Consider the following 24999-nt stretch of genomic DNA (forward strand, 5'->3'; position numbering starts at 1 on the left):
TCTTGATCAGTGTTAATGTTGTTCCTTTGGCTGTGACCGACAAAGGCATCAAACAATGAAGGAAGAAAGCAATGATAATAGGATAGAAGGATTCATCTCCATGAGAGAATGTAGATTGAAATGTTGGATTCTTTTGTAACTGTTGGTTCTACTGGAAGTGATGAAGAAGAAAGATTAAGCAAAAGCAAAGAGACGGCAGGCATGAAATGTGTGCTCTAATTTCCATTCATAAAACAGGGATTAATATAACAAACCAGTCCATTATTCACCTAAAGCAACCTAATGCAGTGGATATTTTACACATTTCAATTTGAAATAAAACTTACATCTAAAGTTATATGAGCTTTCAGAGAAAGAAGAGCTTGATCAGTGTTAATGTTGGTTCTTTGGCTGTGACCGACAAAGGCATCAAACAATGAAGGAAGAAAGCAATGATAATAAGGATAGAAGGTCATCTCCATGAGAGAATGTAGATTGAAATGTTGGATTCTTTTGTAACTGTTGGTTCTACTGGAGAGTGATGAAGAAGAAAGATTAAGCAAAAGCAAAGGACGGCAGGCAGAAATGTGTGCTCTAATTTCCATTCATAAAACAGGGATTATATATACAAAACCAGCCATTATTCCACCTAAAGCAACCTAATGCAGTGGATATTTTTACACATTTCAATTTGAAATAAAACTTACATCTAAAGCATGTCTTAATCACAACTAAACCCAACTAAACATGTCACGAAACTTCACAATAATTCATCAAAAACAGTAGCTTCAACCACTGCACCCGTAACAGCAACTTGAACACGTGGCGCCAAAAAACAGTTTGAAACTTTAGCTGAATTTTCGGCATCAACAAATTATCACCATCTTCAACACCCTTGATAATTGATAGAGTGGAATTATATATTTTTATTCCTTCCATATTATGTTTTTGTTATGTTTTTGCTATTTGAGTTGATTAGAGTTTATTTTGTGAGTTTGACATAGTTGGATAGACTTTAGGAAATAAGTGATAAAAGATTAGGAAATTCAGATTTTGTTATTTGACCAGTGCTGCGTTTTTCATGGAATCAGATTTCCGATTGCAAAAGTGTTCTTCAGAAAAAGTAAAGTTGACGAATCAAGCTTTCCAGGAAGGTATTATGGGCGAGAATCCGAGTTCTTTGGGTCTTCATTAGTGTGTGCAAAATCGGACCTGGAATCCTAGTCGCAGAAGGATTTCCTGGCTGAGTATTGAATCTTCGAACGGGCCTAACTGAGCATCAGATATCGAAAGTGGGTGATTAAAGCCCGATTTATCTACACATCCGGGACTACAATTTTATAAAGGGACCCAGCCCGAAAAGATCTTTTACATTGCGAGAATCCTGGTGCAAGCTGGAGACGAATTCGTTTTCCATATCTGATAAGATTTTGACAAATCTGGAAGTCTATCTTTTAGGAAAGTCTAGGAAAGATTTTCCGTGATCATGGGGTAGAATTAAGAGAAAAACATGGTATTATTGAGGAGTGTTAGGTTAACTAGGGGAGAGACGGCAGTGGAGTTTTGGTTTTTGGTTTTCTTTACTTTCTACGTTAAGATGTGAGGCTGATATTCTTCTTCAGTTCAAGGGGATTTTGAAGCCTGAATTCATGTCATTGGTGAACTTAATTTAGTAACATTGTTCTTAATCTCTTTTATTGGAATAGTTTATGTTATTCTGTTTGAATTGGTTAGATTTGTTTGAGGATTTAGTTTTGGCTGCTAAATTGTTTAATCGGAATTTTACCTGTTAGAATTAGGAATTGTGATACGCAATCGTCCTTTTCTATTCAATGAGTAAAATATGATGATAGATGATTATGGACAAGTTTTCAATCTGTATCTGAATAACATAACCTAAGTTAAATAATCCGAGCTTGCGAGATTGGTGCTTAGATTGATCTATTTTCCTAATTCTTAAGGCTGTCATTGAATTAAACTTAGAGAGCTATTCTATGTTGTCAAGGGTTGGGATCTACTTGGAGAGCTTATTTCAGTAGTGACAATTAAGGGAAAATTGGGGTAACGGAGCTTGTTGTTCCTAGGGTCAGTAGTTCATAATAACGAGATAGAATAGTGTTACGGTTAGTTCATGTCCAAAGCATGTTTAGGTGAATCTTGAACCAAGAACTGATTGCTTTTAACCTGATATTTTCTACCATTAGAGATTCTTGTTTATTTAGTTTGCTTTGACTACAACCCCCTATTACTGTTGTCATGTTTACTGTTTAGGGTTTTATTTTTTTTTTGTATTTCATTGTTTTAGATATAGAAATTAATCGAATCATTCCCTGTGGGAGACCCTGCTTACCCTATATACAATATAGTAGTTAGGTTAGGAAGGTATTAATTTGGAGCATTCGGCACGCTACCAGATTTTGGCGCCGTTGCCGGGGAGTGATTCTAGTTGATTTTTATTTTGTTCGTTATTTTTTTTTTTTTTTTTTTTCCAAAAATAAAAAATAAAAAATTTTGGCAGTACTATTCACGGCAGGATTTTTATTGGAATTAGGAGCGGTGCGAGTACTCGTTTCGAAGAAAAGAAATTCTGCACAGGACCCTAAACCTTAAATCCTAAATCCGTTTATGATTCACTAGCCCCACCCTCTGAGGCCAAAAAACAACGTTTGAAAGGGTTTTTGGCCAGTTTTGTGTTTTGGTCATAAAAAATAAAAATAAAAAAATAAAAAAATTTATTTTTTATTTTATTTCTAGTTGGTTTTCATTATTGTCATTTATTTTTCCTAATTCTTTTATGGTTTTTTGTTGTATGACCAGGTCCTTTCATCTTGGCGATTTAACATTCAACCGAAAATAGAAAGCACTTTGCGTAGGTTAAGGAAGAAAGCTCAGAGAAATTCTGAGGAAAGCAATTGGTTTTGATTCCCAATTTGCTAGCAACTCTGATTTAAGAGGAGGAAGTCATGGCTGGAAATCGAACTTTGAAAGAGCTTGCGCCCTTGATTTGAATCAAGCACCTTTATGCATAATGTTTCCTGTTTTAGATGCTGCTACTACTTTTGAATTAAAATATGGAATATACATCTCTTGCCCACTTTTCATGGCCTTGCAGGTGAGTCCTCACAAGCATTTAAAGGAGCTTCATCTGGTTTGCACGAGTATGAAACCTACAGGGGTGATCGAGGAGCAAATTAAAATAAGAGCCTTTCGTTTTCTTTGAAGGATTCGGCTAAGGATTGACTCTTATTACCCTACGGGACTATAAACCACATGGAACGAGATGAAGAGATTGTTTTTGGAGAAATATTTCCCGGCTTCGAGGGCGGCCAACATTCAAAAAGAAATTTGTGGTGTAAGGCAGCACAATGGAGAGTCCCTACACGAATACTGGGAACGTTTTAAGAAATTATGTGCAAGCTGCCCCCATCATCAGATCAGTGAGCAGCTACTGATCCAGTACTTCTAGAGGGCCTTCTATACATGATAGGAGCATGATGATGTGCTAGTGGAGGAGCTTTGGTGGATAAAACTCCGAGGCCGCGAGAAACTTGATTGAAAATATGGCGGCCAATTCTCAACAATTGGCACTAGGCTTGACCTGCCATCTAAGCGTGATAATGAGGTAAAATATTCCTCCCTTGAACAACAAATCTCGAGTCTAACTTCTCTATTCGTCAAATGGCTGTAGGTAACATGCAAACAATGAAGGCTTGTGGGATTTGTTCGGTAGTAGGACATCCAACTGATATGTGCCTAAATCTTCAAGAGGAGCCCATGAGCAAGTGAATGCAGCAGGTGGCTTTCCTGGACAACCGCAAAAGAAGTACGATCCCTATTCGAGCACATATAACCCGGGATGGAAGGATCACCCCAATCTTGGCTATGGGAATCAACAAGTGAATCAGCCTCACCCCAAAACCACCAAAGTTACCAACAGTATAAGCAGCCATACCCCCTAGACAACAACGAGCCAAACTTCTAATTCTGGTAGTCTTTAGAAGATATTGTTAAGTCTCTTGCCACTAAACTTTGCAATTTCAACAGTAGACAAGGGCCAGTGTTCAAAGTTTGGAGAATCAGATGGGACAGATGGCAACCGCAATAAGTAAGTGGAGGCACAAAGTTCGAGGAAACTACCCTCTCAAACGGTGGTAAATCCAAGAGAAAATGTAAGTGTGATCGTCTTGAGAAGTGGTAAAAAGGTTGAGATTCCAATAAAGGCAGCCCCTGCATCGTCAAAGGAAGAAAATGAGAGAAACGTCATTGTAGACAGGAACGTTCCAACGACGATGGTGTCCTAAGAGTAAGTTTTCGCCTCTGTCCGATTATAAACTGGTACCTCATTTTTTCTCAAGCTTTAGCAGAATCTAGAAAAGATGTGCAATACAGAGATTTATATGAGACTTTTCGTAGATGCGAGGTAAATATTCCACTTTTAGATGCTATAAACAAGCATCTCATTACGCTAAATTCTGAAAGAACTGTGTACAATTAAGAGGAAACAGAAACTTAAGGGGTGTGAAAAGGTGAGAGTAGGAGAGAATGTTTCTACAGTGATTCAAAGAAAACTTCCAGCGAAGTGCAAAGATCCAGGTAGTTTACCATCCCTTGTAAGATAGGTAACACTATGTTTGAGAAGGCCATGATAGATTTAGGAGCTTCTATAAATGTCATGCCATATTCTATATATGCTTCTTTGAAACTTGAACCTTTGAATAAAACTGGTGTGGTGATTCAATTAGCTGATATATAGTGCCTATCCTAAGTGTGTAGTTGAGGATATTCTAGTATAAGTTAATGACTTAGTTTTCCCTACTGATTTCTATGTGCTTGATATGGGAAATGGAGATCAATCTGCTTTTATTTTGTTAGGAAGACCCTTTTAAAAACATCAAAAACTAAGATAGATGTTCATAGTGACACACTTACCATGGAATTTGATGGTGAAATTGTTAAGTTAATATTTATGATGCCATAAAATATCCTGATGATGATGATAATCCTGTTGATTCTATTGATGTGATTGATTCTTTAGCACATGAAGTTTTGAACTTGATGGAAAAGATGGATTGGGAGTTGCCATTAGTAAGCATCTTGAGGAAGAGAATGAGGAGTTAGTTGAGTAGATTTGCAGGACATTGTTGCAACGTTGAATGATCTCCTAAAGTTACAGCAGTAGTTAGGTAACGTCCTTATATTGCATTACCAATTTCTAACGAGAGACCTTTACCTTCTGTTTTGCAGGCCCCATTCTAGAATTGAAGCCTCTCCCTAGTTACCTCAAGAACGTGTTCCTTGGAGACGGGGGAACGTTACCGGTGATCTTCTCAAGTAAACTCAGTGCATCGCAAGAAGAAAAGCCTTGAGTTGAGCCAACGACAATAAACAAAGGCGCTGCTTGGGAGGCAACTCAAGGGGAGTTGTTTCTTATTCTTGCAAATTTTGGTTATTTTTGTCTTTTCTTTGCATTTTCTACATTGGGGCAATGTCAATTTTAAGTGTGGGGGAAGGAATTTAGGTTGTGTTTTAATTTGTTAAAACAAAAAAAAAAAAAAAAAAAAGTGGTTTTTGTTTTTAGGAAGGTTTATGCTTTAAGTCATGTCTTGAACGTCTAATGATGCATGAAATAGTAACTTGTCTTGTTATTGAGCATATTCCTTGACTTAGGATGTTAGCAATATTTCATAAAATAGAGTTAATCAGATTTGAATCTTGTAGTTTGAAACAATATGTCTTGATAATGTGTGTACTTGGTGACGAAGCATGATTGAAGAGTGTATAACAACCCTTAAAAGAAAGAAAAAAAAAATTGTTTCCCTTAAGCTAGTCCTAAATTTGGGTTTAAGCAAATAAGAAAAAGAAAAGAAAGGTATGTGGTGAGTCGAGATGGAGCGTAAAATGCACTCACTCATAAACACATCCACGAAATGAGATGGAGCATAAAATGCACTCATTTTTTTCAAAAAAAAAAAAAAAAAAAGAGAGAAGAAAAAAAAATTCTAGTTTGCTACCCAGTTTGTAGTAGTAAAGAGAAATAGTTGAAGAAAAAGTTAAGAGGGGAGTTGTACATGAATTGGTTGTGATTAGTTTCCTGTTTGCATTGAGTGATTGAGAATAATTATGGAAAATGATGAAGAGAGATGAACGTCATTAACTTTATTTTATTTATTTTGTTTCTTAAGTTAGGTATGAATATGCATGGATTAAATATTGTTGCTTATGCATCCTGATGGTGTTCTTGATATGACTTGAGTGTAGTTTTTTTAGTGTTTGAATTAGTTTGCCCGAGGACGTGCAAAAGCTAAGTGTGGGGGAATTTGATAGAGTGGAATTATATATTTTTTTATTCCTCCATATATGTTTTTGTTAGTTTTATGCCTATGAGGTGATTGAGTTTATTTGTGAGTTTGCATAGTTGGATAGACTTTAGGAAAAAGTAATAAAAGATTAGGAAATTCTAGATTTTGTTATCTGACCAATGCTGCGTTTTTCAGGTTTTTCATGGAGTCAAATTCTCGATTGCAAAAGTGTTCTTCAAAAAAAGGAAAGTTAATGAATCAAGCTTTCAGGAAGGTATTATGGTTGAGAATCCGAGTTGTTTGGGTCTTCATTAGTTGTTGCAAAATAGGACTGGAATCCTAGTCGCGGAAGGATTTCCTGGCTGAGTATTGAATCTTCGAACGGGCCTAACTGGAGCGTCAGATATCGAAAGTAGGTGATTCAAAAGCCCAGATTTATCTACACATCTGGGAATACAATTTTTATGAAGTCACCCAGCCCAGAAAAGATCTTTTATGTTGTGAGAATCCTGGTGCAAGCTGGAGATGAATTCTGTTTTCCATATCTGATAAGATTTTGACAAATCTGGAAGTCTATCTTTTAGGAAACGTCTAGGAAAGATTTTTCGTGATTCCTGGGATAGAATTAAGAGAAAAACATGTTATTTATTGAGGAGTGTTAGGTTAACCAGGGGAGAGACGGCAGTGGAGTTTTGGTTTTTTGGTTTTCTTTTACTTTCTACGTTAAGATGTGAGGCTGATATTTCTTCTTCAGTTCAAGGGGATTTTGAAGCCTGAATTCATGTCATTGGTGTAACTTAATTTTAGTAACATTGTTCTTAATCTCTTTTTTATTGGAATAGTTTATGTTATTCTGTTTGAATTGTTTATGATTCTTGTTTGAGTGATTTAGTTTTAGCCTGCTAAATTATTTAATCAGAATTTTACCTGTTAGAATTAGGAATTGTGATACGTAATCGTCCTTTTTCTATTCAATGAGTAACATATGATGATAGATGATTATGGACAAGTTTTCAATCTTTCATCTTGAATAACATAACCTAAGTTAAATAATCCGAGCTTGCGAGATTGTTGCTTAGATTGATCTATTTTCCTAATTCTTAAGGCTGCCATTGAATTAAACTTAGAGAGCTTATTCTAGGTTGTTCAAGGGTTGGGATCTACTTGGAGAGCTTATTTCATTAGTGACAATTAAGGGAAAATTGGGGTAACGGAGCTTGTTGTTTCCTAGGGTTAGTAGTTCCATAATAACGAGATAGAATAGTGTTACGGTTAGTTCATGTCCAAAGCATGTTTAGGTGAATCTTGAACCAAGAACTGATTGCTTTTAACCTGATATTTTCTACCATTAGAGATTTCTTTGTTTTATTTAGTTTGCTTTGACTACAACCCCCTTTCATTACTGTTGTCATGTTTACTGTTTAGGGTTTTATTTTATTTTTCTATTGTTTTCATTGTTTTAGAATATAGAAATTAATTGAATCATTCCCTGTGGGATCGACCCTTGCTTACCCTATATACAATATAGTAGTTAGGTTAGGAAGGTTATTAATTTGGAGCATTCGGCACGCTACCAGATTTTGGCGCCGTTGCCGGGGAGTGATTCTAGTTGATTTTTATTTTGTTCTTGTTATTTTTTTTTTATTTTTTTTTATTTTAACTTGGATCACTTTTCTGTTTGCTGGTTTGTCTACCAATTCCCGAGTGCCATTCTTCTCAATCATGCTTAACTCCTCCTTCACTGCATTCCTCCACGTATCTGACTTAGTAGCTTCATTGTAATTTGTAGGTTTAAGTAAAGCTGCATTACACCTTTCATAAACCTCTACTAGAGGTCTGACACCTCTAACTGTAGCATCTTCATCTGAATATGTCCCCTTTTGTTCATCATTTCAGCTCATTGCTGGATCTGTCAATTGTCCCCTTGAGTCTTCTTCTATTTTATTTTCCTCCCAGTTCCATACACCATTTTCATCTACTTTCACATCTCTAGTGATGTGAATTTTCTTAGTTTCTGGAACATAAACTCTGTAAGCCTTGGATTGACTACTATAGCCAATGAAGATTCTTATCATGGATTTGTCATCCAGCTTACTTCTCCTAACTGTCGGGATAAGAGCATAGCATATACTTCCAAAAATTCTCAGAGTCTCCACCATAGGCTTCACCCCATACCAAGCCTTATATGGAGTTTGATTAACTAAGGCCTTAGTGGGAAGTCTATTAAGCAAATAGACCTCGGTGTTCACTACCTCTGCCCAAAAAGACTTGGGCAATTTCTTCTCAGCAACCATGCACCTAGCCATCTCCATAACAGTCATATTTTTTCTCTCACTGACTCCATTTTTTTGTGGACTATAAGGACTGCTAAATTGATGTTTAATTCCAGCCTGCTTGCAAATTGATTCAAACTCATTTGAAGTGTACTCACTCCCATTATCACTTCTCACTGTTTTGATACTAAGGTCAATTTGGTTTTCAACTTGCAGCTTAAATCTTCCAAACACAGCTGCAACTTCATTCTTTTGTTTCAGAAAATAGACCCCGCACATCCTGGACCAATCATCAATGAACAAGACAAAGTACTTGCTCCCATTCAATGAAGGTGTCTGCATAGGTCCACACACATCTGTGTGGATGAGTTGGAGTTTCTCAACAACTCTCCAAGCTTGGTTTACGGGAAAGGGCTGCCTACTCATTTTGCCAAGTTGACAAGTAGCACACACAGCCTTAGCTTCTTCAATCTCGGGCAGATTTTGGATAAGATTTTTGGTCTGAATTTCTCTAAGACCATGGTAGTGGAAATGGCCAAATCTCTTATGCCATAACTCAGACTCATTTACTTTAACAGTATACGCTTTAGGTTCTGGTTTTTTCAGCCTAGTAGGGAAGCTTTTTCTCATCATTCTAACCTTCATTAGTTTACTACCTTCATTGAGAATTGTGCAGGACTGGTCCTAGAAATGCAAGACGAAATTATTTTCTAGCATTTTTCATACACTAAGTAAATTGTGACTTATTTATGGCACATACAAGACATTAGGAATCAGTTTAATACCTGACCCTGTCTGCACAACAACGTTTCCTTTCCCTTTGACATCCACAAACTCTTTATTCCCAACTTTAACTCTAGAGTGATATGCCCTGTCCAGGTTGACAAAATCTTGCAACTTTGCTGCCATGTGGTTGGTGCAGCCATTGTCTATCAGCCAAGCATCATTGCAAACCTCAGCTGCACAGCAAGATGCCATAAATAATTGCTCAGATTCTAAATTTGGCTACTGATCTTCAACAATCTGGGCTTGCTATGGTGGCTGGTTTGGCTTGTTTTTGCTAACTTTTTCAATGTGGCCAAATTGCTTACATGCTCTACATTGAAGGTTTGGTCTGAACCAGCACCTCTTCTCAGAGTGGCCTTCTTCTTACAATGAGAACATGGTGGAAACTCCTTCATTCCACCCGATTTGTTCCACTGATTACTGGTTTTCTCCTTCCCTTTCTTATCTCCAACAAACCTCTTGTTTCCTCCCTGAACAGTTTTGCCTTTAAAGCTTGCCACCATTGCCCCCTCACTTGAATCCTCTTGTCTCAACAACCTCCTTTGCTCTTAAGCTTATAGAGCATGTACCAGTTCAGTGAGTGAGATCTATGACAGATCTTTAGAGTCCTCAAGTGATGAAATCTTGTTCTCAAACCTCTCGGGTAGGCTCACCAATACTTTCTCCAAAATTCTTTTGTTTGTCATTTCCTCACCCAACAATCTGATTTTATTCACCACATTCATCAACGTATCCACATACTCCTTTACTGATTATAATTCTTCCATCTTCAGCATCTTAAACTCCCTTCTTAAGTTCAATACATGCATATTTCTAGTTGTATCACTACCACCAAACTCCTTCTTGAGCTTGTACCATGCTTCCTTGGCTGTTTCATACACCATGATTCTGGTGAAAACAAGTTCAGTTACAGCTGCATGAATATGAGACAAAGCTCTAGAAGCTTTAGTAGCTTCCTCCTCATGAAGCCTGATTTGATTCAACGTGGGGTTTGGCCCCAATGCAAGTGGTTGCTTGTTCTCTTCAACATACTGCCACAAACCTTGTTCCCTTAAGAAGGTATTCATTTTGACAGCCCACATGTGGTATTGTTCACCATTGAAGACTGGAGGAGTAAGGGAAGCCGTGTGTTGTGCCATTGGATCAAGTTATTTGGAGTTTGACAAAAAGTTTTATCGTAACAGAGGTTGAGAAGTTGGATAGGAGGAGATGAGTGTATCAAGCCCTTTAAGATCAATTACAGCTTTGATACCAATTGTTGGTTCTACTCGAGAGTGATGAAGAAGAGAGATTAAGTAAAAGGAAAGAGACGGCATGCATGAAATGTGTGCTCTATTTTCCATTCATAAAACAGGGATAATATATACAAAACTAGTCCACTGTTCCACCTAAAGCAACCTAATGCAGTGGATATTTTTAGACATTTGAATTTGAAATAAAACTTACAACTAAAGCATGTCTTAATCACAACTGAACCCAACTAAACATGTCACAAAACTTCACAATAATTCATCAAAAACAGTAGCTTCAACCACTGCACCTGTAATAGCAACTTGAACACTTGGTGCCAAAAAACAGTTTGAAACTTTAGCTGAATTTTTCTACATTTCCAGCAAATTATCACCATCTTCAACAGTAACACGAAACAAGCGACAGATGTTTAAATAATCAAATGATGATTTCTCAAGGAAATGAAAAGAATGAAAACAAATATTACAAGACAACCAACACTTTTAAAAAATTGCATTTAATTGAGCACTCACCGACAAACTATAACACTTCAATTCGGCAATCTCACTTGTCAGTGACCTGAAGAGTGGGCTTGCAATTCATTTGAGATCATTAAATTTCATGAAAATCTCATCCACATTCATGAACCCACTTTGTGCCTTTAACACAGAGAAGATAAGCTAAGGGACCAACTTTTAATGCAACGACGCTAATGGTTTGCAAAATATCCATCTGTTGTTGATGTTTTTCTAAAGTAGGAGAGGGGACAAAGCCAAACCTTAACCTAATTAATAGTAACACAAAAAATACTCTATATTTACAAGCCTAGAGTAATCGTACATGGCCCATCTTGCACGCAACTACGCATACCTCTTATCCAAAAAGATATATCATTGCAGTGTAATTAATTATGATTATTTTTTTTAATGACCAGGGATGTCTAAACCAGTTTTCGCACACCTTAATTAATCTTTCGGGATTCTGAAACTACTGATCGGATAAAAGCTCCAATAGTTATCCCTATTAGTAACCGTAGAGACTCGAACTCAGGAGAGCGTATTAGATCTTCCTTTTACTCTTTTACCCTCAAGGGGATTCGAATTTAAGAAACCGTGTTAGATCCTCCTCTTAAGAGACTATAAAATCTTAGATAACTAAATTGAAAGTTTAAAACTAAAAGGAAATCCTTACAAATAATCTTAAGAACATAATATAGTTAATATAATATAACATAATATAATATAATATAATATATATATTAAAATAGTTACCAATATTTTGAAGAAAAAATAACAATAAATTTATATATGAAGCAATTAAAATGTTACGGTTTGTATTGGTTATAACGTGATATATTCTATTGTAAGTCTTCTTTCTCTATTAAATTGTCTTTTTTTTTTTTTTTTTTTTTTTTTTTTTTTGAATAACATAAAAAAAATGGGTTTATGAGATAATAGTGGGGTGTCAAAAATATTTGTAAAGAATATGAAATAAAAATTAATTTTAATAATTGCTTAATGACACTTTCCCATTCACAGACTTCTAAAATACTACTTTACTATCCAAATTTATATTCTGTTTTCGATTCCAACATCGTTGCAATCCAATACCACCATCATTTTCTTCCTCGATCATCACTTATAAGAACCCCTCAAACCCTACTTCCGTCGACTGCACCAATTGCTAGAAATCGGGCGATTAAGGTTTGCGTAGCCTCATTTTCTAAGTCAAATTTCGATCAATCTCAATTACCAAAATTCAACATTCCACCATCAAAAGACTCATCATTCTCCCCTCTTCAAAAGCTCTAGCAATCTGGATTGAGATTTGAGTAATAAAATGGTATTTTAAAAGTCTATGGGTAGAAAATGTGGTCAACTCTTAAAAAAATGGGGCTTCTTTAATCCATTAGTGGAGTGTAAATAGATTCACTGAATATATGTAACTCCTTTCAATTTTTGGCTATGTCCAGTCAATTCCTACTCAAATTAGCTTAGCCCCATTCTAGAAGTAAGGTAGTTGTCATTTAATTAAAACATTACATGTGATTAAGTGAATTTATGATATAATATATCTCAAAAATATAAAATAAAAAAATTTGAGTGGTTCATTATAGTTTGAATTGATTTAATGTACTGACACGTGTCAATTATCGATATGTGGTTAGAATTACTTTTCTATTCTATTATTCATTTATACTATGGAGAAAATCGTTAATATTTGATTTCAGTCATATGAAAAACTTTTACCATCCAAAAAATAATAATGTATCATTATATGATGGAAGATGACATAAATTTGAAACTTAAGCCCAACCCAAACTTTAATATATGGGCCTGAATAAAATAAGTTGAAACTGGGGCTGTGGCCCAATAGCCCAATCCAGGCCGCTCGAGTTAGTATATAAGAGGATACACTCTTTACAAGAAAAGCTCCAACTATGAACTATATTACTGTATGCTCTTTGATTATATCTGACTAAACATCAAATCGACTCTCAATATGGACGCGTGTCGCCATCTTGACGGTAATGTTAGTACAAGCAGCACAGAGGCGACCTAGCTGCAGAACTCATCAGACTTCAGTAAGACTAGGACCTGCTATCAAAACCAGCCCCAGTTTTGACTCTGACCAAAAACCCAACCAAACCCACCACCACCGACTCTACCATTCTGATTTTGGTCAAGAAAGCAACAGTAAATTTACTGGGAAATAGTGGTTATCAACATCAATTGGACAAGCAAAACCCTTTTTACACATTCACATTTACTGCTCAATTATCAAAAGGTCTCTGCCCAAACATAAATAAAGTGACCGAAAGGTAAAATTTGAACCCAAAATTTGTTTTTAAAATTGGCTGAGCCTAGCCTTTTGGTCCACCCTTTTTTTTTTTTTTTTAGGGGAATGGACCTGGACTTGATGCATTTAAGTCACCAACATAAATGGGGTTAGGGTTATTTACCATAATATTAACTTTGGATTGACCCACTCCTGAGAAAAGGAATAATACTAAGCTTGATTTCAGGGGTACGTTCATCATCAAATTTAGCTTTAAATCAGAATATAACACAACTGTGATGTCACCTTCAAGTCCTCAAAATATTCAGTTCTCAAAACCCACCTAACACAGACAACTTACATTTATAATCGAGTAGAATTTCTATAAACAGCTTGGAGCTTCAGCTTATAAGAATAGGTAAATAATAACTACTATTGATAAGAATGGATAAATAATAACTACTATTGGATGGTCGAGTGATCAATTAAGATTTTTAAATATATTACTCAAAAGGTAATGAGCTCGATTCACTTTGACTACTAATAGAGGTGACTACAGCCACTAAAACTCTTACTCAATTGATTTAATCAATAATTCTAAAATCTCGAAAGATTAATTAAAATGTATGAACGTTAAAAACGTTTTGCATGCATGGTATCACCATCGTAATAATAATATTCTTTGGTTATGGTTATACCGTTCATGGTAGACAAAGGTAGAGTTAGTACTATTAAATAAAGAAATTAGCATAAAAGATTCATTTATGGAAGGTCAATCTACCCTTTGAATGAAGAATATTTTATTTTTAAAGTTTATGACCTAACTTAACTACTGGATTCTAATTTTTTGAGAACCCCTTTTAGTATTTTCATACCAAACTCTCTACTTCCCCTCCCATGTATTCAATGGAACCCACATCTCCTAAACTTAATTTATATTTCAATGTCATCTAACTAATTTTATTTATGTAATTATCAAAATATTAAATTGATTATCTACCTGAATTTATGATATTACAATTGCCAACTAAATTATCTTTAAAAATTTAATGATATCAACCCTTAGATGGTTGAGTAGTTCGATATGGACTATCAGCTATATTACTCAAAAAGTTATGAATTCAAGTTACTCCTTAATAATTAATAGAAGTGGTCACTGGAGCTCTTATCTGACTGATATTCTGGGTCGTAAGAGATTAGTTGCTGACCTGAACACCCCAATCATTAAAAAAAAAAAAATTGTGATCTCTTTGTAATTTTATTAAACATGAGGGGGGAGTTAAATTTTAACAAATTTGTCATTTATTGATTGGATATACACTACAGTCCAAAATTGGAATCCCATTCTCGTAATTAAGGGAAAATCAGAATGGCAAAATCAGAATTCAGACAGGAGAAAAAGAAGAAAGCGAAGAGAACGGAAAGTAGACAGAGAAAGAGAGAGAGAGGAAAAAAAAAAAAAAACAAAACAAGAAATAGAGGAGCTGTAATCACATGGGCTGCTTGTCTCTCCCTGGGTCCTCCTCCATCTCCCATCTCCATCTTCATCTTCTTCTCATTCGCTTCATACTTTCTCTTTCTTTCTCTCTCTCCATTGCCATGATCACCAACCGCTTCTCCTTCATCCTCCTCCGTTGAATTCAAACCCCCTCCTCTCTCTCTCTCTCTCTCTCCCTCTTTCTATTTCTTATCTTAATCTCATTTTCTCTCCATGGCTGACGACAAGGTATCTCATTTCTTCTTCAATTTTTCATCTCACTCTCCGCATTTGACCAACCTGATAGAAAGATTTATTTATTTCTTTGTTTCTAATTTTGTTATAAGTTTTATATGGTTTTTCCTTTTGTCGTTTTGGAGCTGAAATGAGTGGAATTTTTTAAGGATTTTAGTTTGCTTTGAATTAGGTTTTTTTTTAGTTTGACATGTATGGTTTTTAAGGGAGCGATCTAGCTCTGGGAGCTTGTAAAATGATTGCTTTTATGTTTCTTGTGTTTAACTTTTCTGGATCTTAGATCTGTTTCTGTCTATGTAGTTGCGGTTAATTTTTCATTTCCCTTTTTGGGAGCTTAATTATGGTAATTAATTGTGTTCCTTGATCTGTGATTTGAGATGCTTTTGAGTTTTATTTGCATCAAGTGATTTTCTTTTTCTAAACCTTGATCATTTAAATCATACTTACGTTAAATGTTTCTGTTATTTGTTTTTTTTTTTTATTTAGTATATTGTATATACTCTTGTAAAATCCAGCAGAATTTTGATGTGGATGAAAATGTTTTTGCAGGAAATGTCTGCCCCTGTTGTGGATTCAAATGATCCAGTCACCGGTCATATCATATCTACCACCATTGGAGGAAAAAATGGCGAGCCTAAACAGGTTAAGCTATTATCAATTTTTTGCTTAATTTACCTGTTTTCAGTTATTTCTTTAGCTGAAAATTCATTTATTGTTAACCAGATTTGGCTTTGTAACCGACCTCCGAACTGAATCTTTCTTTTTTCTTTTTATACTGAAATTGAAGTTTATGTTTATGGTTTGTTGCATCTTCAGACCATCAGCTACATGGCAGAGCGTGTTGTGGGAACTGGGTCATTTGGAATTGTTTTCCAGGTAAGGACACGTTGTATTTGTAAGAAATGTATAAATTTTTATTGGTGCTGTTTCTGTTCTAATAGTATTTGATTTTTCTTAGGCAAAATGCTTGGAAACTGGGGAGACTGTTGCGATAAAGAAGGTTTTGCAGGACAGAAGATACAAGAATCGTGAATTACAATTAATGCGTGTAATGGATCATCCAAATGTGATTTCTTTGAAGCATTGCTTCTTTTCAACTACCAGTAGAAATGAACTTTTCCTCAACTTGGTTATGGAATATGTACCTGAGAGCATGTACAAGGTTTTAAAGCATTACAGCAGTTCCAATCAGAGAATGCCCCTCATCTATGTAAAACTTTACATGTATCAGGTATGTAAGGTGCTCTCTGATGAGGTTAATTTGTTGCCATACGTACATCCTTATGACAATTAGGGGATGTCTTTCAGATTTTCAGAGGACTGGCATATATTCACACTGTTCCTGGAGTTTGCCACAGGGATTTGAAGCCTCAAAACCTTTTGGTATGCTTCTCCCACTATGAAGTTGCAAAAGGAAGTTGGTTTACTATTATTATTATTATTATTATTTTGGCCTCTTCTCTGAAGTCATTTTTGTGTCAATAGGTTGATCCTCTAACACACCAGGTTAAAATTTGCGATTTTGGAAGTGCAAAACAGCTGGTATATTGATCCCTCCTTTCTACAATTTAATTAGGCCGTAACTGATGTTATACTTGATTGATTTCATATGCATGACATGTTTAGTTCAGAATTTGTTTCAAGGTATTTGCTTTCTAATACTAGGTAATGTTATCATCTTGGGCAATGACAACTCCCATAGAATGATTTTGCAATATGCATATTTCTGCTGAACTTGCATTGCATCACTTTTCTGATGCCCTGGTTTCACTATCTCAGAAACCTAATGCAATCTTTGGCTATGCTGCAGTGAGAAGTCATACACATTATTGAATGGATTGTCAATGTCAAAATGACCTAAGTAATGGTGGGGAACAATGGCATTTATTTTATTCTCTTGTTGGATAAGAACCTCCTTGCCACCGTCATGTGTTAAAGTCATAGAAGTTTTCACCTACATTAATTTGTCTGATTGTGTATCTTTCTTCTCTTTTTTGTCGTTTGCTTGTGAAATTTAGTGGCATATTAGTCGGTCATCTTATTTTCATTATTTATGATTCTCAAGTGACATGTCCGTATAGGCTGTGTAAATAATCAGTTAATTACTTTTCTCCTTTCCACTTTAAGAAGAGGGTGATGGTAGTATCAGTTGGGTGCCTCTTCGTCTATTCTTTGATTTCATGTTGTTTTGATTTCTCTCTCCTCTCAATTGGAAGAAAAACTAATGTTCTATATCAAATTTGTCGACAATGGTGATCTTTGACAGTTGATGAGGACATATTTGATTCTTAAGGTTCAATTTTAAGGTCCCTGCTTGGTTAAGCTGGAAGAAAAGTCTTGTATAGGTATAGTTGCTAATAGTTTGACATGAGTGGTTTCCAGATGTTGGCACCATCTGTCGTGAAGATGAAATATTTGATTGTACATGTGCAAGCACAATTCTGGAAAATAGTATTCTATTGACCGATCCTGTTATTTTTGTGCTTGTTTTCAGTAGAATTTTCATGCAGTAACCATTAAACTACTTGTGATCAGGTCAACGGCGAAGCTAACATTTCATACATATGTTCACGTTTCTATCGAGCTCCAGAACTCATATTTGGTGCTACAGAATATACAACCTCAATTGACATCTGGTCAGCTGGTTGTGTGCTTGCAGAACTTCTTTTGGGGCAGGTTAGCAATTTTGATACCATTTTCTAAGTTCTGAAAAGTTACCAGTTACCACTTCTTAATTGTCTAGTGAAGCTGCTGTGTTTGGCTGACTTAATAATTTTGAGCTTTTTGTAGCCACTGTTTCCTGGAGAAAATGCTGTGGGCCAGCTTGTAGAGATTATCAAGGTACATTTTGCTCATTAGTATTTGAAATGGTGCAATTTTATAATCATATGCCAACACCCTACATTTTATCCTACAGGTTCTTGGTACACCCACTCGTGAAGAAATTCGCTGTATGAATCCCAATTATACTGATTTTAGGTTTCCACAGATTAAAGCTCATCCTTGGCACAAGGTTTGCTTTTTATGATCCTTTTGATATTAAGTGGGTCATTGAATTTTGGAGATTGGCATTTTTGTTTCAGTGTATCCATTTACATATTTCTTCTTGTATTTTAGGTTTTCCATAAACGGATGCCTCCAGAGGCAATTGATCTGGCATCTCGACTGCTTCAATATTCACCGAGTCTTAGATGCACTGCGGTGAGTTTAATCACATTTTGTCTGAATGGATATGCCCGTGGGAGCTCAAGAGGAGCTCATATTTTTCAGTACTTGATTCCTAAAGTTGTATTTTGCAAAAGATTTTTCTCTTTAAGTAAGATTTTTCCTGCTTAATAACTATTCTGATTAGATATGCCTTTGTTATTGCAGCTAGAAGCATGTGCACATCCTTTCTTTGATGAGCTGCGCGAACCCAATGCGCGCCTACCAAATGGTCGCCCTCTACCTCCTTTATTCAACTTTAAGCACGAAGTATGTTTCTAACCTTTTTAACATATTTATCTTTATTTTGTTTTTGAGCATGATCTCTCTGTTAATATAATGACGCTCAAAGGCACAAAAAATATTTCTTGGTTTCATTGTGAACAGTTTTCTGTTTATGTCATTTTTCAATGAAGAAGTTCACGATGAAGCTAATGCTAGATGCTTATCAATTGTTTTATTCTTATTACAGTTATCTGGGGCATCTACGGAGCTTGTTAATAAGCTGATACCAGACCATGTGAAACGGCAATTAGGTCTAAATTTCTTACATCTTGCTGGGACTTAGATTCAGTAAAGTGGAAGTGACGTCTACTTGTTGATGTGTGACACGAAGGGAATTCTATCCTTGTGTTTAGCTACCATGCATTGAGGCTTGACCAGCATCATTTCTTGCTCTACCACTACCAGGCAGTCTCGGGCAGCAGCTGGATGGCCGCCCTTCTTGGTGCTTTCTTTTCTACTTTCACCCCAACCACCCTTGCCTCTCCCCCTTTTCTCTTCTTCCATCCCTTTTATTCTGTCAAAGTGCCCATTTGTTTATGTACATGTTTGATAGTAAAAGATAGGCTAAGGTGATAAGGTGGACTGATCAGAAAGCAGCTGCTAGTAGAGGGGAAAAAAAAAAACTGAGGAGAATTGTATTTGTAGCTAGGAGGAAAAAAAAAAAAAAAAAGCCCCTAATATAATGGCCCGAAGAAAAGGGGTTGGGCATGTTGTTTGTTGTCAGGTTTGGTTCTTCATGTCATTTGGTTTTTTGTTGTGGTTTGTGATGACTTGACTTCCAATTGCAGACAATTGTTGTCACCTGCTGTTTGTGCAAAGTAATGTTATTACAATATGCTTTATCCTTGCTAAATCTCTCGCGTTTTATTTTTCAAGTTTCATCGTTTCGTTTCAACAATCTCTGATTTTATGGGTAACCGGAATGTTTGGGTCAATTTGAGCGTATCTGATATCTTAATTAATAATGGTCGGTTCACTGGGTACCTTCAAACCTAACTTGACGAATTTTCTGCACAAAGAGCGTTAATAATGTGGAAACTGATTATGCGATTAACATAGTGATTGGAATTGTTGTTGATATCAATAAATAAGTAAAATGTAATTATTGCTCATGATTCGTCAAAAGAAAATACTCCTAAAGCATTCCACACAGTTATCATTGCGTTCTTCCTTTTTCAACTTTTTGAATGACGGCAGCTCATTTATTCAACCTATATTATGCTTATTGCCGGTGACTGGTGAGACTCTTTATTCAACCAAAAAGAATAATTGGATTATTTGCACTTTCATCCTTTATGGTTGGGAGAATATTATATTTACCTTTCACTCTTGTAAAATCCAGCAGAATTTTGATGTGGATGAAAATGTTTTTGCAGGAAATGTCTGCCCCTGTTGTGGATTCAAATGATCCAGTCACCGGTCATATCATATCTACCACCATTGGAGGAAAAAATGGCGAGCCTAAACAGGTTAAGCTATTATCAATTTTTTGCTTAATTTACCTGTTTTCAGTTATTTCTTTAGCTGAAAGTTCATTTATTGTTAACCAGATTTGGCTTTGTAACCGACCTCCGAACTGAATCTTTCTTTTTTCTTTTTATACTGAAATTGAAGTTTATGTTTATGGTTTGTTGCATCTTCAGACCATCAGCTACATGGCAGAGCGTGTTGTGGGAACTGGGTCATTTGGAATTGTTTTCCAGGTAAGGACACGTTGTATTTGTAAGAAATGTATAAATTTTTATTGGTGCTGTTTCTGTTCTAATAGTATTTGATTTTTCTTAGGCAAAATGCTTGGAAACTGGGGAGACTGTTGCGATAAAGAAGGTTTTGCAGGACAGAAGATACAAGAATCGTGAATTACAATTAATGCGTGTAATGGATCATCCAAATGTGATTTCTTTGAAGCATTGCTTCTTTTCAACTACCAGTAGAAATGAACTTTTCCTCAACTTGGTTATGGAATATGTACCTGAGAGCATGTACAAGGTTTTAAAGCATTACAGCAGTTCCAATCAGAGAATGCCCCTCATCTATGTAAAACTTTACATGTATCAGGTATGTAAGGTGCTCTCTGATGAGGTTAATTTGTTGCCATACGTACATCCTTATGACAATTAGGGGATGTCTTTCAGATTTTCAGAGGACTGGCATATATTCACACTGTTCCTGGAGTTTGCCACAGGGATTTGAAGCCTCAAAACCTTTTGGTATGCTTCTCCCACTATGAAGTTGCAAAAGGAAGTTGGTTTACTATTATTATTATTATTATTATTTTGGCCTCTTCTCTGAAGTCATTTTTGTGTCAATAGGTTGATCCTCTAACACACCAGGTTAAAATTTGCGATTTTGGAAGTGCAAAACAGCTGGTATATTGATCCCTCCTTTCTACAATTTAATTAGGCCGTAACTGATGTTATACTTGATTGATTTCATATGCATGACATGTTTAGTTCAGAATTTGTTTCAAGGTATTTGCTTTCTAATACTAGGTAATGTTATCATCTTGGGCAATGACAACTCCCATAGAATGATTTTGCAATATGCATATTTCTGCTGAACTTGCATTGCATCACTTTTCTGATGCCCTGGTTTCACTATCTCAGAAACCTAATGCAATCTTTGGCTATGCTGCAGTGAGAAGTCATACACATTATTGAATGGATTGTCAATGTCAAAATGACCTAAGTAATGGTGGGGAACAATGGCATTTATTTTATTCTCTTGTTGGATAAGAACCTCCTTGCCACCGTCATGTGTTAAAGTCATAGAAGTTTTCACCTACATTAATTTGTCTGATTGTGTATCTTTCTTCTCTTTTTTGTCGTTTGCTTGTGAAATTTAGTGGCATATTAGTCGGTCATCTTATTTTCATTATTTATGATTCTCAAGTGACATGTCCGTATAGGCTGTGTAAATAATCAGTTAATTACTTTTCTCCTTTCCACTTTAAGAAGAGGGTGATGGTAGTATCAGTTGGGTGCCTCTTCGTCTATTCTTTGATTTCATGTTGTTTTGATTTCTCTCTCCTCTCAATTGGAAGAAAAACTAATGTTCTATATCAAATTTGTCGACAATGGTGATCTTTGACAGTTGATGAGGACATATTTGATTCTTAAGGTTCAATTTTAAGGTCCCTGCTTGGTTAAGCTGGAAGAAAAGTCTTGTATAGGTATAGTTGCTAATAGTTTGACATGAGTGGTTTCCAGATGTTGGCACCATCTGTCGTGAAGATGAAATATTTGATTGTACATGTGCAAGCACAATTCTGGAAAATAGTATTCTATTGACCGATCCTGTTATTTTTGTGCTTGTTTTCAGTAGAATTTTCATGCAGTAACCATTAAACTACTTGTGATCAGGTCAACGGCGAAGCTAACATTTCATACATATGTTCACGTTTCTATCGAGCTCCAGAACTCATATTTGGTGCTACAGAATATACAACCTCAATTGACATCTGGTCAGCTGGTTGTGTGCTTGCAGAACTTCTTTTGGGGCAGGTTAGCAATTTTGATACCATTTTCTAAGTTCTGAAAAGTTACCAGTTACCACTTCTTAATTGTCTAGTGAAGCTGCTGTGTTTGGCTGACTTAATAATTTTGAGCTTTTTGTAGCCACTGTTTCCTGGAGAAAATGCTGTGGGCCAGCTTGTAGAGATTATCAAGGTACATTTTGCTCATTAGTATTTGAAATGGTGCAATTTTATAATCATATGCCAACACCCTACATTTTATCCTACAGGTTCTTGGTACACCCACTCGTGAAGAAATTCGCTGTATGAATCCCAATTATACTGATTTTAGGTTTCCACAGATTAAAGCTCATCCTTGGCACAAGGTTTGCTTTTTATGATCCTTTTGATATTAAGTGGGTCATTGAATTTTGGAGATTGGCATTTTTGTTTCAGTGTATCCATTTACATATTTCTTCTTGTATTTTAGGTTTTCCATAAACGGATGCCTCCAGAGGCAATTGATCTGGCATCTCGACTGCTTCAATATTCACCGAGTCTTAGATGCACTGCGGTGAGTTTAATCACATTTTGTCTGAATGGATATGCCCGTGGGAGCTCAAGAGGAGCTCATATTTTTCAGTACTTGATTCCTAAAGTTGTATTTTGCAAAAGATTTTTCTCTTTAAGTAAGATTTTTCCTGCTTAATAACTATTCTGATTAGATATGCCTTTGTTATTGCAGCTAGAAGCATGTGCACATCCTTTCTTTGATGAGCTGCGCGAACCCAATGCGCGCCTACCAAATGGTCGCCCTCTACCTCCTTTATTCAACTTTAAGCACGAAGTATGTTTCTAACCTTTTTAACATATTTATCTTTATTTTGTTTTTGAGCATGATCTCTCTGTTAATATAATGACGCTCAAAGGCACAAAAAATATTTCTTGGTTTCATTGTGAACAGTTTTCTGTTTATGTCATTTTTCAATGAAGAAGTTCACGATGAAGCTAATGCTAGATGCTTATCAATTGTTTTATTCTTATTACAGTTATCTGGGGCATCTACGGAGCTTGTTAATAAGCTGATACCAGACCATGTGAAACGGCAATTAGGTCTAAATTTCTTACATCTTGCTGGGACTTAGATTCAGTAAAGTGGAAGTGACGTCTACTTGTTGATGTGTGACACGAAGGGAATTCTATCCTTGTGTTTAGCTACCATGCATTGAGGCTTGACCAGCATCATTTCTTGCTCTACCACTACCAGGCAGTCTCGGGCAGCAGCTGGATGGCCGCCCTTCTTGGTGCTTTCTTTTCTACTTTCACCCCAACCACCCTTGCCTCTCCCCCTTTTCTCTTCTTCCATCCCTTTTATTCTGTCAAAGTGCCCATTTGTTTATGTACATGTTTGATAGTAAAAGATAGGCTAAGGTGATAAGGTGGACTGATCAGAAAGCAGCTGCTAGTAGAGGGGAAAAAAAAAAACTGAGGAGAATTGTATTTGTAGCTAGGAGGAAAAAAAAAAAAAAAAAGCCCCTAATATAATGGCCCGAAGAAAAGGGGTTGGGCATGTTGTTTGTTGTCAGGTTTGGTTCTTCATGTCATTTGGTTTTTTGTTGTGGTTTGTGATGACTTGACTTCCAATTGCAGACAATTGTTGTCACCTGCTGTTTGTGCAAAGTAATGTTATTACAATATGCTTTATCCTTGCTAAATCTCTCGCGTTTTATTTTTAAAGTTTCATCGTTTCGTTTCAACAATCTCTGATTTTATGTGTAACCGGAATGTTTGGGTCAATTTGAGCGTATCTGATATCTTAATTAATAATGGTCGGTTCACTGGGTACCTTCAAACCTAACTTGACGAATTTTCTGTACAAAGAGCGTTAATAATGTGGAAACTGATTATGCGATTAACATAGTGATTGGAATTGTTGTTGATATCAATAAATAAGTAAAATGTAATTATTGCGCATGATTCGTCAAAAGAAAATACCCCTAAAGCATTCCACACGGTTATCATTGTGTTCTTCCTTTTTCAACTTTTTGAATGACGGCTGCTCATTTATTCAACCCATATTATGCGTATTGCCGGTGACTGGTGAGACTCTTTATTCAACCAAAAAGAATAATTGGATTATTTGCACTTTCATCCTTTATGGTTGGGAGAATATTATATTTACCTATTATGATTTATGGGATACAAACAGTTTAGTCCAGTCAGGTAAAAATTTTCAATACAAAGTCTATAATACCCCTATGTCTTATTTACGTATTATTAAAAATAAGTAAAATGCAAGAAAGTACATGGTATGGTACACCTAAAAAAGAGTCAATTATAAATATAATAACTACCCTTGAATAACCGAATGGATCGATAAAGATTCTTAAGTGTATTACTCAACGGTCACGAGTTTAAATCTCTCTTTGGTTATTAAGAAGAGTAATCATTGGAGATCTTACCTGGTTAATAGTTTCAGGATCTCAAGAAATTAGTTGAGGTGTGTATAAGCTGATCCAAACACCTCCAATCATAAAAAAAAAAATTATAAATACAATAAATCATAAAACTTAAAATAGAGTAACCAAAATTAAAAAAAATTTGAAACATCCAACTAAATTGTCTGCATCTCATAAATATTAGAGCTAAATAATAGCCTCCAATCCTTAAGGATGAAAGTGTAAATAATCCGGGTAATTCTTGTTTATTAGTATTTACTTATTTTATTTACCATGGCCCTTTCGATCACTGGGTACGGTGCCGTTTTTGTCCTTAAATTATAGTCCTCCTCCTATGAAAGTCCAAATTTCAGAAACATGTTTAATCGTGCCTGCCACCAATCATAGAGCTATATAAGATCTGAGCCGTGGGTTAGTGGGGTTTGGTCAAAGTAAGAGAAATCAACGGCACGATCACAATCTCCGAACAAAATCACATGTTGGACAAGGCGACAATCTCTGTCATTTACGAATCTCGAGA

The 24999-nt window shown here is 35.8% G+C and overlaps 2 protein-coding genes across 2 annotated transcripts; both read left to right on the forward strand.

Moving 5' to 3' along the window:
* Window positions 1-14776: 14776 nt before the first annotated feature.
* Window positions 14777-19244, forward strand: LOC116111610 (shaggy-related protein kinase eta). The gene is made up of 12 exons (XM_031397774.1): window positions 14777-15071; window positions 15627-15719; window positions 15894-15953; window positions 16036-16308; window positions 16386-16460; window positions 16563-16619; window positions 17613-17753; window positions 17868-17918; window positions 17995-18090; window positions 18195-18278; window positions 18450-18551; window positions 18754-19244. The coding sequence occupies exons 1-12, from the start codon at window positions 15057-15059 to the stop codon at window positions 18847-18849; spliced, it is 1143 nt and encodes a 380-aa protein (XP_031253634.1). The 5' UTR covers window positions 14777-15056; the 3' UTR covers window positions 18850-19244.
* Window positions 19245-19916: 672 nt separating this feature from the next.
* Window positions 19917-23560, forward strand: LOC116111622 (shaggy-related protein kinase eta-like). The gene is made up of 11 exons (XM_031397780.1): window positions 19917-20035; window positions 20210-20269; window positions 20352-20624; window positions 20702-20776; window positions 20879-20935; window positions 21929-22069; window positions 22184-22234; window positions 22311-22406; window positions 22511-22594; window positions 22766-22867; window positions 23070-23560. The coding sequence occupies exons 1-11, from the start codon at window positions 19919-19921 to the stop codon at window positions 23163-23165; spliced, it is 1152 nt and encodes a 383-aa protein (XP_031253640.1). The 5' UTR covers window positions 19917-19918; the 3' UTR covers window positions 23166-23560.
* The last annotated feature ends 1439 nt before the right edge of the window (window positions 23561-24999 follow it).

The sequence above is a fragment of the Pistacia vera genome, unplaced genomic scaffold (genome assembly GCF_008641045.1).
Source record: "Pistacia vera cultivar Batoury unplaced genomic scaffold, PisVer_v2 Contig646, whole genome shotgun sequence".
Taxonomy (NCBI): Eukaryota; Viridiplantae; Streptophyta; class Magnoliopsida; order Sapindales; family Anacardiaceae; genus Pistacia; species Pistacia vera.